Below are 14664 nucleotides of genomic sequence, written 5' to 3'. Positions count from 1 at the left end.
TGCCAGGGACTCCGGGAGGAAGGGGCTGGAGAGGTCCAGGAGAAACATGGGCAGGAACTGGACTGAGACAGCGTTTGAAAGATGAACAAGGAGATGGAAGTTTGGAGATGGAAAGGAAAAGGCAAGCTCCAGCAGTTGACAATGGAAAGGCAACGGCCTGTGGGAAATAACTCAGAGATCTCCTGCTTGTGAAGCCAGTGCTGTGCTGCCACGGCCACTGCTCCCGGCAGGTAAGTGCATTCGCTTGGGTATGAACTGCTTTACAATTTCAGCAGAGATGCCTAACGACTCCAACACCTGTAACTGTTAAGCAGCATGTTCGTCTCACACCAACAGGTGACATGGAGAGATGCCTTGTGCCAGGCGTGTCGGGGGCCAGGAGGGCCCAGAACTCCTGACTCGGGTGTCAGAGGAGGTGTCCGAGGCCCGCCCCGCGCTCACCTCCTGGATGTTCTGCTTCGCCCGGCTGTCAGAGGGATGCATAATCGTCCCCATCACTTTCATGTTGCCACAGACAACCAGGGCTTCGTCCGGTGCATCTGTGTTTATGCCCACTCGACCATGACAAACAACAGATTCTGGAACTTGTCCTCGCTGCCATAATGCATCAATGTCATTTTCAAATTGCCCAGGGTTGGAGGCCTGGAGAAAATACATAAATATATTACAATTAAAGTTATAGATGCAGGAATAGATGATCGCTTTATTCCTCAAAGGAAAACAGAATGTTAGCCAAGTCTTTCACTTGAGAATCACATGTTGGATGGGACACTCTGACATATCCGAATAACTGTGACCCCAGGAGAGCCAGGGAGACTCTCCTAACTGTTCTGCCCCCACCAGCAGAAGCTCAGCGTTTCTTGGTTTGCAATGTCCAGTCTCTATATGGAATTGAGAATGTGTCAGTTATAGTAGGTGGATGATAAGGAGAAAAAGAACACTCAAAATGAGTATTTTTTCAGGGAGAATAATAACAATGATTTAAAACCAGAATATTACATCAGAAAATCTCACAAGTTTATTAAAGCTCAGATAATTTCAAAAAAAACCCTTGCATTTAGCTAGCCCTTCCATAGTTTCAAAACACCTTCATGTTTATGATTTCATACACAATTGACAAGCAAATGACAATACAAATATATTTAGTACACCTCAGCTATTCCCTAAACACAGATGATTCTGACAGAAGAACTGTAACAGCTGCATTTGCTGTGTGCTAATCCACACCCCAATTCCATGCGAAAGGACCATTATCTTCCTTTTACTGATGCTGAGACTCTGAAAGAATAAACAGATTGCCCCAGGCCACAAAGCTAATGAGTTCTAGAGCTGCGATTATGCTTCCTTTGATGATTAAATAATGATTCTAACTTTGAGTTTTGTGGTATTGCCTAAAAAAGCCCTGGCCAAATGCAGTCTTCAAAGAAAATCCAAGTGAATCTATTCGACTAGAGAAAGTTCTGGAGATTTTACTGTTAAATAAATTTTTTTTGCCAAAGAATTTTCCACTGTACTGCCTTCCCTCCTCCCCATTTCCCTGTTGCCACTGAATATATTTCCACATATCTTTAAGTAGGGATCTATGAATCCACCAAAATCCTCACAACGAAATTAATTTGTTTTTTAAATTATGACCTATCCTTCTCTTACTCTCTTGGTATTATTTGAATGTTTTTACCATAGGCATGCGTTACCAATTTACAAATAATAATTAAAAGAAATCTCAAAGTTCAGCTCTAAGTTTGGGTTCAGTTAAAAAACTTAGGTGTGTGCAACTTCCTCTTTCATTCCTACCTGTCTGAACCCTGAGCTGCTTGGAAGACTCAACTATTGACACTGGATAGACAAAAGCAGGGAAAGAATATAAAGTAACAACTTTGAACATTATTTTGTGTGAATTCACTTGAACAAAGAGCTTTTCCGCAAGATCCCTAGAGCCTCCTTGGTGGTGAATGGCAAATTGGCTTTGACTCAAATCCTTTTATAGCGAGCAATCAACTAAATCCAAAGGTATGCCATATAAAATGTTGATGCATTTTCCTCTGCTCTGAACATAATGAGCCACTTCAAGGAAGAGAATAGGACAGTGATGGATTTTCTTTTTCTTAATGAGCTTTGGGATAATTATTATCCTGTTTGTAACCTGACAGTACTGGAACAGCGGATATAAGTAGATTCGATTTTGGGGAACAATTACAACCATCTCACTTGGATTTCATCAAATGAAAACTCAAATCTCTAAAACATGTTCAAATCATTTTGGAAAGGGTCACATATCTACAATGGTTTAAATATAGAGCCCTAAGGAGGAGTCCTCATCAGTAATGCGAAATGTTATTATAAAATGTGTGAACTTATTTCCCTTCTCTGGTATCCAGAATGTTAATGGGTCAAAGCAAACTGAAATGGAATCACAGAAAAACATTCTGGAGTCATGAAGTTGTGTTCAGATGTGGCCCAATAGTGGTTGATTGCTATCAAACATCAGAATGAATTACAGTTTCTAAAATACTTTTATTATTTATCACACAGCCTCATATATTTAGGGAAGACCCGAACATTCTAGTCTATATTGTGACACAAACTAGCTGTGTGACTTTGGGACAGTTACTTGACCTTTCTGTACCAGTTTTCTCCCCTGAAGAATAAAGATAATAGTGTCTTCTTTACCTATCTCTCACAGGGCTGTGGGAATTAAATGAAATCACGTATGCATGCACACTTCGTAAAAATGAGGATGCATAGTCTCAAGTTCATCCTCCACACACTCTGCTGTGCAGAGTAACAACCATTCAACCTACACTCAATGAATCTGCTCTCAGTAACGCATCTGCAGAGCTGCACAATTCCAAGGGAACTCTGTTCACAAAGAATACAATGTAAATGGTGCTCCCTGCAGATGCTTGGAATAGGAAACACTAGTAGTAATTTGAGGCCATTCAAGTTTGGAATGGAAAGCTGGAATTTCTTTGCTTTACCATTGTTTGGGCTTCTAAAGAGCAGTCAAAGAGCATAATAGGAAAGCTTGAGCTGAGGAAGGCAGTTCATAAGAAATTCATTCTTGTACCTTGTGCAAAGACTATCGAAAATGGGCCTAGAAATGCTATCTACCGATGCTACTCTAAGTGTGGTCCACAGGCCAGCAGTATCAGCATCTCCAGGAAGCTTGTTAGAAATGCTATTCTCAGACATCTCCAACCTACTGAATCAAAAATTGTGGAGATGGGACCCAGGTATCTGTGTTTTCACAAGCTCTCCAGGGTATTCTTATTCTCCATAAAGTTTAAGGAGGACTTCTTTATGTCATACACTACTTCCATGCTGCTACTATGAAAGGGGTCATGAGTTACCCCTTTCATAGTTAGTAGACGGTTCTGTTGAATCCCAACTGCAGAGTGAAACAGACATTGCTCCACACACTGATTCCTTTGGGTAAATAAAAATTCAACTGAACTCCAGAGGAGGTGTGCGTGTGTGTGCGTGCGTGTGTGTAGCTCTAGTGTGTTGGGAAAGGGAAGGGAGATTTGTGGTCAGAAATGGGCAAGAGTCAGTGAAAAAACTGAGATGGCACCTGAAATGGCTCTGCTCTCCCCCCATACCTTGCCATCCTTGCAACTGCATCGCTTCCCTTGTCTCTCCTGGCCCTTGGTGTTGGTTTCCCACTTCCACGACCCTGCGGTTGCAGAGCAATAAAGGAGGACTTTTGGGGGACGTTCCCATTTCTATTATTCTGGAAGATAACTGGAATAATTTATTAGTGTTCAAAACTAGGAAACCCTGGCGTGTCTTTGAAAGGCAGACAAAAATAATCATCCCTCCTGCTTGCAACACTTCAAACCAGGTTTAATTATGTGTTTTAGAAGAGAAGTAGAGCTGAAGGGAAGCCTAGTCATTAACAAGGAGAATCTGAAGGAATCCTGCTGGGGAATGCTCCCCAAAACAAAGACCTGGGAAATAAATCTGTTCTTTGGAGTAAATTTTAATTTCCATTAAATTGGTCAGTTTACAGTATGGGACCAAAATATATTTCCAAAGCTGTTTTGATTGACAACCCGGATGAATAATTGCTGGGTCCTGCCCACCATTCTCTCTCCAAGGAGAATTCTGACCAGCCTGGTCTCCTGAACCGCTCCTGCAGCCCTAAAATTCATCTACTCCAGCCTTCATACAATTGCCCTTATGTTAATTTCTGCTATGGGGAGAAATGACTCTTAGGTCTCAAAATGAATCCGGATCTGCTGAATGCAATTTGCAGGTCTCCATGTAATGTGGTCAGGTCTTGTAATGTCTTAATTGTCACATTTTTCTTCCTTCGTTCTAGAACTCAAACTAACAGACCCAGACCGTGACCCAAGAGGGCACATCTAGCTTTTTTATAGAATGTAGACTGGTCTGCCCTCTGCTCAACCCATGATACATATACCTGTTTAGTGCCCTCTAGAATCTCAGGGGCAAGACGTGTGCTCTGGGGACATTTCTAAAACTCACTGATTCAACCAATAATGCCATTTCTTAAATTCAGTTTTTCTCTTGGTTGGTTTAAACATTATATGATTAAACAAATTCAAAAGTCTGCATTCATTTTCACTCAGCGTTTTGGGGTTAGAATGAAATAATATCAAGAAGATACTTCCAGTTTGAGGGGAAGATATTATTACTATCATTTTTTCCTCATTGTTGTCAAGGTAACCCTTGTGTTACCCAGCACACATATAGAATAGGGTATTCCCTTTAACCAAAAATTATGGCTGGAAGAAAGCCATTGAATCTGGAATACAATCATTTTAAAAAAATAAAAACGTAGTGAATAATATGACACCAAATCTATACTAATTTATTTATTTTTTTAGTATTCATACTTAACATAAATTACAGACACTTTCAACTTCTCAAAGTCATCATCATGAGTGAAATTATCGTGCTTTGGATACGAGAAGGTGCCCGTTAACAGAGAGTGCTGGTAACAGAATGTCCAGGGGTGTGGCCCCTCTCACGATGCTGCTGTGTAGACTCGCACGGCAGCCAAAGTATAGCTTTGCAGGGGCTGTCAGCAGGAAATGGAGAAACCTCAACACCAGGTAAATTATTTAAGTATGCAGGTGACTAGCAGACTGCCTGACTCAAGCATGAATTCCACAGCTCAGAGAGGCACTTTCATGATATCCAATCTACCCTAACTCTGAAAAGAAAGGCGTTGTCTGTCTTTATTCCTTCCTGTGAGGAATCAGAAAAAGTAAGCAACCTAGGTTTCCAGACTTGACTTAAACCGGATTTGTTAGCGCAGCAAAGCAATCCCAGATTACATCAGGTAAGGCGTCAAAGACCCCTCTGACCCCTTCTGAGGGAAGGGCAGGAACCTCTGCCCTCGGCTCATGACCAAAGGAGGGGACCCCACCTGCCTTTGCCGCGAGGCAGGCTGTTCTGCCACAGCTTAGATCAGGCCCCGTAAAAACACAGCCCAGGGCGTGCATGCGGGCAGGCACATCACCGGCCCTCAGCATCAGTGCTTTACCTCATTTCCATCATTACTTTACTTCCACTGAAACTCTGAGATGCAGTGTCAAGAGTTCCACTAACAGATGCCTTATTTTTTATTGACTAGAAGAATTACACAGAGGGTCCTTTGTTTCAGAATAGCTCAAGGCAAGCAAGGGAAGACTCACTTCCCCAGATGGGCAGATCTTGTCCCCAGGCCAAAGTTTAACAGCCATGTAAGCGGACGTGCCCATCGTAAACCATTTTCCCTACTGGAGTGTGCATGCCCCCCGGTGCCACTTCAAAGATCCATAACAAAGCAGTCCCTCCCAGGGCTGCCAGGCCTGTGCTCACCTGTTACCTCATGGCCCCGGCATTCTCTGTGCCGGCTGGCCCGGCCCCTGACAGATGCTGCTACAGCTGCCAACAGCTCCCGTCCACAGCTGTGACCAATCATTCATTCAGCAAAACGTGCTGAGCCATTACTCTGTGCTGCGCAGTGGCCCAGATGTCCCTGGGGCCACCAATCACTTTGGGGCATGGAATGCCTTCCTACCTCTTTCCCTACCCTGTGGGCTTTGGGGTCAGAGGAACTGGGTTATAACCTGGGCTCCATCATTTATCAGCTTTGTGCTCATGGATGACTGTCTCTTCCTCCTAAGCCTTAGCTTCTCTGGGTATAAAGAATGTGATGTAAAAATGAAACAATGTAAAATGATGTCATATAGAAATTATTTAGCCCAGTGCCTAGAACATACTGTAAAAACTTTCTCAACTGCAGCACTACTGACGTTTGGGGAGGGATAACTCCTTGTTGTGGAGACTGTCCTGTGCATCACAAGGTGTTGAGCAGCATCCCTGGCCTTTATCCACTAGATGCCAGTAGCACCCCCAGCTGTGACAACCAACAATGTTTGCAGACGTTGCCAAATGACCCTTGGGAGACAAAAGTTCTGGTTGAGAACCACTGCGTAAAAACTAAAAATAACAGTATCTGCTATTGCTATCATCATCTTTGTCATCATTGGCAATTGAGAAACTGCATACTTCATGCATTCCACTGAATATGCAAACTCTACTTACAGGTGAAAAAGCAGGTGGGATCCAGAAAAGTCAAAGAACTGAGCTTACCCTTACAATGATCCGTTCAGAGACGTGAGCAGACAACAGGTAGAACTGGTCTTGGTTAGCAGCATACAGTCCAACCACCAACATGAAGTATCTAGTTCAGAAATAGCAGACCAATGCCAACACATCAGGAAACAGAGACATAACTTGTGCAATCGAATGCCACCCAACAGTTAATCAAGAGTGAATTTACCCAGATGGGTTCGCGTATTTAAAGAGTTTCTCTGCTGCTCTAAGTTGCCCCTCCTGCGAAACCAGAGAGGAGTTGATTCACTCGCTGTTGTTCTGGGTCTGCCCTTTGCCCGGCTTGAGGGATGTGTGAGCTGTTTTGCAGGCCCAAAGCAGCCTTTACTGAGCGGACATCCTGCTGGGGGCCTGGGTTCAGCCCATCTGCGCTGGCCTGGTGCAGACCTTACTCTACTGCATTCCTGGGCCCTCAACACAGCACTGCCGCCGCGCACTTGCACAACAAAAAGCCACCTTCCAGGTCCCCTTGTCCAGAGCCATCCAAGCCACACATCCTAGGCCATAATGGATGGTGACCCAGCAGGGCTTGCCCGGCCACACAGTCTCCTTCCACCCTGATCTGCTCTTGGCCATGGAAACTGCACCTTTCACATCCTCTGGCCATGACTTTAGTCAAAGACCAGAACCCTCCCTTCCGATTGTTATCAAGGCAACCTTCCTCACTGTGACTTTTTTTTTTTCCTTTTTTTTTTTCCCGATACGCGGGCCTCTCACTGTTGTGGCCCCTCCCGTTGCGGAGCACAGGCTCCGGACGCGCAGGCTCAGCGGCCATGGCTCACGGGCCCAGCCGCTCCGCAGCATGTGGGATCTTCCTGGACCAGGGCACGAACCCGTGTCCCCTGCATCGGCAGGCGGACTCTCAACCACTGCGCCACCAGGGAAGCCCCTCACTGTGATTTTAATTGCTTCTTCATGTGTACCATTGATGAGACATTTTTAAGATAAGACTATTTCTTTTTGTTTTTTTATAAAGCATGATGCATTTAAAAAAAAAACTTTATCAGAGTATAGTTAATTTACAATGTTGTGTTAGTTTCAGGTGTACAGCAAAGTGAATCAGTTCTACATACACATATGTCCACTCTTTTTTAGAATCTTTTCCCACATAGGTCATTACAGCGTACTGAGTAGAGTTACCTGTGCTATATACAGTTAGGTCCTTATTAGACCATTTCTTGAAAGTCAAAATAAAAACTATCCCTATCAGAAAAGCTTTTGCTTTAAGAACTGCATAAAAAAAAACAACAACACTTCACCAACTTCTGTAACACTCTAAAGTCTCTAATCCCTGGAGGGCAAGAGTTCTCCCCTTTATCTAAAGTAAGTCAGTAATAGTAGTAATTGTTATGATGATGATTAGCCATCATCTACTGGGTGCTCAAAATGTGCCATGCACTGGGCTAAGCAGTTTATCTATATTATTTCATTTAGAACCCCGAAACAACCTTATTGGAGTAAAATATGGATATTGTCCCCATTTTACAGAATAGGAAACCTCAGAGAGGTTAAGTTCCATGCTCAGGGTCACCCAGCTAGTAAATGGCAGTATGAAATATTCAAACTCAATTCCCTCCAACTCCAAAACCTATGTTCTAAAACCAGTGGTTCTTAAACTTGCATGAATCAAATCACCTGGGAGCTTGTTAAAATATAGATTGCTGGACCCCACCCCTAGTTGTTGATCCCGTAGGTTCTCGGTGAGGCCTGACAACTTGAATTTCTAGTAAGTGTCCAGGTGATGCCATCTCTCCTAGTCCTGGGACCACATTATGAGAACCACAGGTATAAATCATTAATGCAAATTTATTTTCTTTTCAAAAAAATGCTACAGCAGAGCTGCAGGGCTCAGGTCATTAAACTAGTGGCCAGCACACAGAATTCTCAAGAAATGCAGTCAATCCTCAACTCTCGGCCAGCCTTGAGACATGAACATATGGTCCCTCTAGAGGATCATGGAGAGAATCAAGACAAGATGACCGGGCGCTGGGCAGGAGAGGAGGCATTGTGGGGAGTGAGGATGGAAGAAGAAAGATGTCTAAGGGTAAATGAGATGGGTCAACAAACGGAAAGAGTCAGAGAAGGGAGGGAAGCAACTGAGGGAGGCCCGGCCTGCCGGCTGGTAGGACCAACGGGATCAGAGGGGCTGCTGGAGGGCCCTGGGCCATCAGGTAACGTAACCAGCCAGCCTGAGGCATACACACCACGCCAGTACCTCTGGTCAGGGTTTGGCTTTCCCTTCTTTCTCATGTTATTTGCCGTGGTTTCGCTGAAGTGTAACCGGCCCAGCGTTACTTTGGTTACCTGGTCGGCCAACAGGTCGATTCTAAAACAAACAACAAAAATATCGAGAGACTGTAAGAGAACACAAAGTCTTTGATCACATCGGACTCATTCTTAGCTTCTCAGGTATGTTCAGTCCCCTGCTCTCATCACACTGTGCAGGACACTGATTTTTAGTAAAGTACCCACAGCCTGGTCAGGAATGGCTGCCAGGGAGTAATTCCTGAATAGTTAGAAACGTTCATCCAGCAGCAGCTCAAGCCCGGAGTTTCAGACTCGTAAGGGTCGCACGCTCCCACAGATGGGTTCTTTGACCGTGACAACAGGAGAAAAGCTGTTTCACCTGTGCCACAGTTGCTAGAACACTCGCCTCCTGACTGAAGCGGTTCCTCTAGGCTCCTCATGAACTCCTTCGCATCTCCTTCACGTATTTGTCCTCTCCTGACCTGGCTGTGGAAGGCAGCGTGCTCCCAAGGAAGAGCACACACAGCCTCGCAGCGAGGGAGACCCGGATGTACCAGGCCAGAGCAGAGCTGTCTGTACTGCGGCTCCTGCTTGAGCTTCAGGCTGAGCTCCCGCTGGCCTGTCCAGGCTGTAAGACCATCTTCTTCCCCCAAATAGGATTGACTCAGGGTCAAATCATCCCAGCCAAATCAGTCGAAAAGCAAATCCCATTCATTCTGTAGGGCAACCTCTTGCTTTACTGCCATATTGCTTTGGACCACCACATTGTTTTGAATAATCCCAGTCCTGTATGCTTTCTATTTTGGAACCCATTAGGCAATCTATCAACACTGCTTAAAAAAAAAAAACAAGAAAAAATGAATTGTAAGCACAGCATGGATCCAGAGCCTTGAAATCAATTCAATCAGCCTCATGCTGATTTAAATGAAAAATTAAAAGAAAGATCTAATCATAATCTATCTCCAGGAACCAAAGTTGTTAGCAACGTTGTCAGTAATAAATGATCATATAAATAATGATGACCTTAAAGTGGAGCTTTTTTTTTTTTTGCAGTACGCGGGCCTCTCACCGCTGTGGCCTCTCCCGTCGCGGAGCACAGGCTCCGGACGCGCAGGCTCAGCGGCCATGGCTCACAGGCGCAGCCGCTCCGCGGCATGTGGGATCTTCCCGGACCGGGACACGAACCCGCGTCCCCTGCATTGGCAGGCGGACTCTCAACCACTGCGCCACCAGGGAAGCCCAAAGTGGAGCTTTTTATAAGACTTTTTTTGCGATTATTTCAATGGTTTTACCTACTTTTGTTGATAAGCATGTGTTCATAATATTAACATATTACTAATTTAGTTCCTACAGCAGAATTCATTTTAAATAAACAAAATAAATTTGGCAATAGGCCTTCTTCCCAAAACATTCACAAGGGAATTCAGAAAAGAAATTCTTACTTAACAGGATTGAAAATCTTTTTGCTTCTATCTGCTTGGGACTGTTCAATAGCAATTATCTGATTGGTGGCCTCTACCTGCGTAGAACAACAAAAAGTAATTAATAATTAATTTCTTTATTAATTAAAAAGTTCATTAGTAAATAATTTTCAAATACTTAAAGTTTCCCAAGGCATCAATTTAGGCACTTTGCAGGAGGGGCAAGTCGCTGAAGGGATGTAGGGCATCTTAAAGCACTGCGTTATTGGTGAGAAAAGAAACAAATACCTGTAGAACTAAACAAAGAAAACACAAGACAACAGAGGATTTCAGGTAAACAGGGAATATAGAGTGGTCTACTAAAACACAGGAGCAAGGCAGCTCAAAGGATACATGTACTCATTCATTCAGTCAGTCATTCATTTTATAAATACCTGTTGAGCACCTGCTGTGCAGCAGGCATTGCTCTAGGCATTACAGATGAGAAGACGAGACTAACAGAAATCCCAGCCCTTGCAGAGCTTGCATTCGAATAAGAAGAAACAACAAAAAACAATAAAATAAATAAAATATAGGAATGACATTTATTCAGTAGTTGCTACAAACTCTTGTTATTAGTGAAGACAGTGGCAAGGGCCTGGTGAGATCTGCCCTATCATATATGGTTTGTAGGTATTTGCATAGTAACAGTCTTTCTGGAAAGCAACTGGGCCACCAACATCAAGTGTTTTTAATACCGATCCTATGTCCGATGTGCAACCCCTCTTTTGGAATTTATCCTCATACAAGGATGGATGTACCTGGATGTTCACTGCAGTTTTATCAATGACAATAAAAAATTGGAAATAAACAAAATTTACAATAATACAGGAATATGGTAGTATCTCGATATAATGGAAAACCATATCATCTTTGTAAATAATATTTTATAGACTTCAATGATATTATATAATGCCATTTTCACAGTATAATATTATTAATATGAGAGTAATTTTAATAATAGAAAACAATGAGGAAAAATTAGGCTACCAAGTGGTGGATCTCAAATATGAATGAATTTTACTCTTCTTCATACTTTTCTATTATGTTCCATAATGTTCACAATGGACTCATATTAATTCCATACTCAGAAAAATATACTTCATTGTTGTCTGTTATTTTCTTTTGGTTTGGTTTGGAGCAAGATCAGCTGGCGTGTTCAGCAGTCAAGCCCCACTTTGGGAGACTCAGTGCCTGAGCCCAAGTCAGAAAAAAAATATGCAGGTAATGGATGTTCCTCACCCTAAGGAGCTGGATCTCAGGTAATAATGTAATAAATACTCGTTGATCACTCAGAAGTCATCCTACCTGCATTCTAATCCCAGCTCTATCATTTAATATTTTGGATGAACTGTGTGACTTTACTGGGCCTGGTTCTCCCCTCTGTTAAACTGGAAAAGGGGGGGCATTGACTAGATTAGCTTGGCTTTTTTAAGTTAGAGACCTCTTTGAGATTTCGGTGAAAACTATGAACTTACTGCATGTGAAAATGCACCAGCATCAAAAATAATAAAACAATTACACTCAGCAAAAGAAGTGCAAGATTTATACACTAAAAGACTTTAAAACTGTAGTTTGAAGTGAGGTTCTGCCAGATTCTGAGCCCAGGCTTAAGAAATTGGCAGCTTTCATTTCCTGTGCCTTGAAGCCTTTATTCTTAGAAGCCATTCACCATGCTGTGAGGAAGCACAAGCTGTCCCACAGAGAAATCTACATGGAGAAGAGCCAAGGCCTCCCAGCTACAGCCCCCTATGAGCTCCTGGCTGATGGCCAGCACAGACTTGACAGACATGTGAGTGAGCCATCTTGGAAACTGGATCCAGGCCCAGATGAGCTGCCCCAGCTGATGACTCCTGAGCAGAGATGAGCTGTCAGAGCCAAGCCCTGACCAAGTTACAGATATGTGACCCAAATCAATGACTGATTATTTTCAGTTGCCAAGTTTGGGGATAGATTGTTATGCAGCAACAGACAACTGGAACACTTAGTAAATGCTGGCTGAGTTAAACTGAACTAAATAAAAGACTTACCTTAATCCCAAAAGCTTTCAAGTAGAACATTTCTATTGGCTTTGGACCCATTTGGGTTTTGACAAATTTTGGGCTTCCGCAAACTTGGATGTGGATGGTGATCTGAAAGTGGTTCTTCTTTTGGCAAACAAAAGCTTCATCTGCTGGTGAAAAATTAAATCCTTTGTCTGTAACAACTCGATAGCCTATATCAGGTCTATGAAAAGTGGAAGGAAGAAACCGGTTTTACAAATATTTTCTACACATTTTCTTTCATGAACAATATTAATTATACAACCATTTCAGGAAAATATATTGTGGAAAGTACCTGTTGCTATATTTAATCAATTTCGTTAATTTTCACCAAGGAAATGAAAATAGTATTTCCGAGTACAGCTGGCGCTCTCCCAGCTTTTTATGTTCACGAGGAAGAAGCACAATTCCTGCCAAATGGAAGCATTGTTTCCTCAGCCTGCCTTTTCCCTTTGTGCTCCCTAGACTTCTAATTTGACTCCACTGTACAATAGAAAGAAGGAGGCTAGAAGTTGAGAAGTTAGTACATTAATCAGACATATGAAATATCTGGGATAGAATTCATCTCTTTCCTCCTTAAAAAAAAAAATCTCTAATTTCATCAGCAACACCACACTCAAACGAATGAATGAATGCATATCACTCAGATGAATGAATGTGCAGCCTCCTGGCAGTCATATGAAAAAAGCAGACTGGTCAGAACTACCAGCAATAGCTTTAAACCAGAGTAACCAGAGCCAGACAGACTACTGACTACAGACTACATGTTTTCACTAAAGTACGGTCATTTCCTTTTTATCTTCCTGATCTGGTAATAGCACTGAATACCTACTATGCTGTTTACTTCTGCAAGAAAAAAAAATGGGATGATGGTGGGGTGGCTGATCAGACTCTTGCTTTATTTGTTTTATCAAATCATTTTCAATAGCAATGCTTCGCGTATTATATGTTTATTTAAATACTTTTAAATGTTAGTAAAAATAAAACCTATTAAACAGGTAACATTATCAAGTAGAGAAGAAAATACAGAAGTTGAAAACTCCTTTGGTAATTTTTTCCATATATGTTGTAGATATGGAACATATCTTGATGATTTTTTTTTTTTAATTTTATTTATTTATTTATTTATGGCTGTGTTGGGTCTTCGTTTCTGTGCGAGGGCTTTCTCTAGTTGTGGCAAGTGGGGGCCACTCTTCATCGCGGTGCATGGGCCTCTCACTATCGCGGTCTCTCTTGTTGCGGAGCACAGGCTCCAGACGCGCAGACTCAGCAATTGTGGCTCACGGGCCCAGTTGCTCCGTGGCATGTGGGATCTTCCCAGACCAGGGCTCGAACCCGTGTCCCCTGCATTGGCAGGCAGATTCTCAACCACTGCGCCACCAGGGAAGCCCTCTTGATGATTTTTAATGCATCAAGTTTCCTAAACGTTCCTCAGGAAGGGAGCTCCTTCCTCAGATAACACACAGAGGAGGGCAGTACTCAACTGCTTTGCTAGCTCTCGGTCACTCTGTGGATCTTTGCTTCCTGGGATCTCAATTTGGATGGCTGCCATTTAATGAACAACATATAGTTTCTAAATTTTCCTCTAATTTCAGAGACAGAAAATATGAATGGGTCTCCTGGGAAAAGAGTGTTTGTGTTCTTTGCAAGTTAAGCACCTCACCAATGGATCAACTCACTAGGTCATTGATTACCCTCAAGATGCTGATCAAAGGCCCGACAACCACAGTGCCCGCCAGCAGCAAAGGCAAAAACCACTGAATGAAGAATTTGATAAAGACCACATGTCTTATGCCATCTGGGAACTTCATACTGACTCAGGTTTCTAGAACTAATCTGTAATTTGCTTGTGGAAAGGCTGGATGGATTGAATTGTATACATTTTACTACAGAGGGTAGTAAGAACTGTCTTGGTTGAGAAAAATAAAAGGAAATATCTTTCTGTGATCTTCCATGTTTCACTGTCAAAAACTCTAAGGAAAGAAGGTAAGATTTGCAGCTCATATATGAGCATTAGCCCGAAATTGAGGGACAGCTGTAAGCAGAAACTGAATCAACACATACAGTTGAAGAGTATTCTGAATCTTAAACACAAATCTCTGGTTATAGAAACTATTCTACCTACCTAAGAGTAGCAATTCTGTTTTTGATATCAAAAGTTAATTATAAAGTCAACTAAACTGGCCTTTTTAAAGCTCTTTTTAACACATGTTGTAAATATCACTCCCCCCAAAAAAAGATGTAATAAAATTTTAATCCCCTAACTTTATTGCTTTTAGGTTATTTAG

The 14664-nt window shown here is 42.5% G+C and overlaps 1 protein-coding gene across 1 annotated transcript in view; it reads right to left on the bottom strand.

Annotated features, from left to right (window-relative positions):
• The window catches only part of MYRFL (myelin regulatory factor like), a 116398-nt gene that overhangs the window by 44914 nt on the left and 56820 nt on the right, over nucleotides 1-14664 (bottom strand). The window contains exons 7-11 of the mRNA XM_060025233.1: nucleotides 12365-12560; nucleotides 10317-10393; nucleotides 8843-8953; nucleotides 6607-6697; nucleotides 442-642 (exon numbers count right to left, since the gene is read on the bottom strand). Of these exons, the coding sequence (XP_059881216.1) occupies nucleotides 442-642; nucleotides 6607-6697; nucleotides 8843-8953; nucleotides 10317-10393; nucleotides 12365-12560 (676 nt within the window). The remainder of the gene's footprint in view (nucleotides 1-441; nucleotides 643-6606; nucleotides 6698-8842; nucleotides 8954-10316; nucleotides 10394-12364; nucleotides 12561-14664) is intronic.

This window comes from Delphinus delphis, chromosome 11, assembly GCF_949987515.2.
Source record: "Delphinus delphis chromosome 11, mDelDel1.2, whole genome shotgun sequence".
NCBI classification, from domain to species: Eukaryota; Metazoa; Chordata; class Mammalia; order Artiodactyla; family Delphinidae; genus Delphinus; species Delphinus delphis.
The sequence above is the reverse complement of the archived record's forward strand: the minus strand, read 5'-3'. Positions and strand labels throughout refer to the sequence as shown.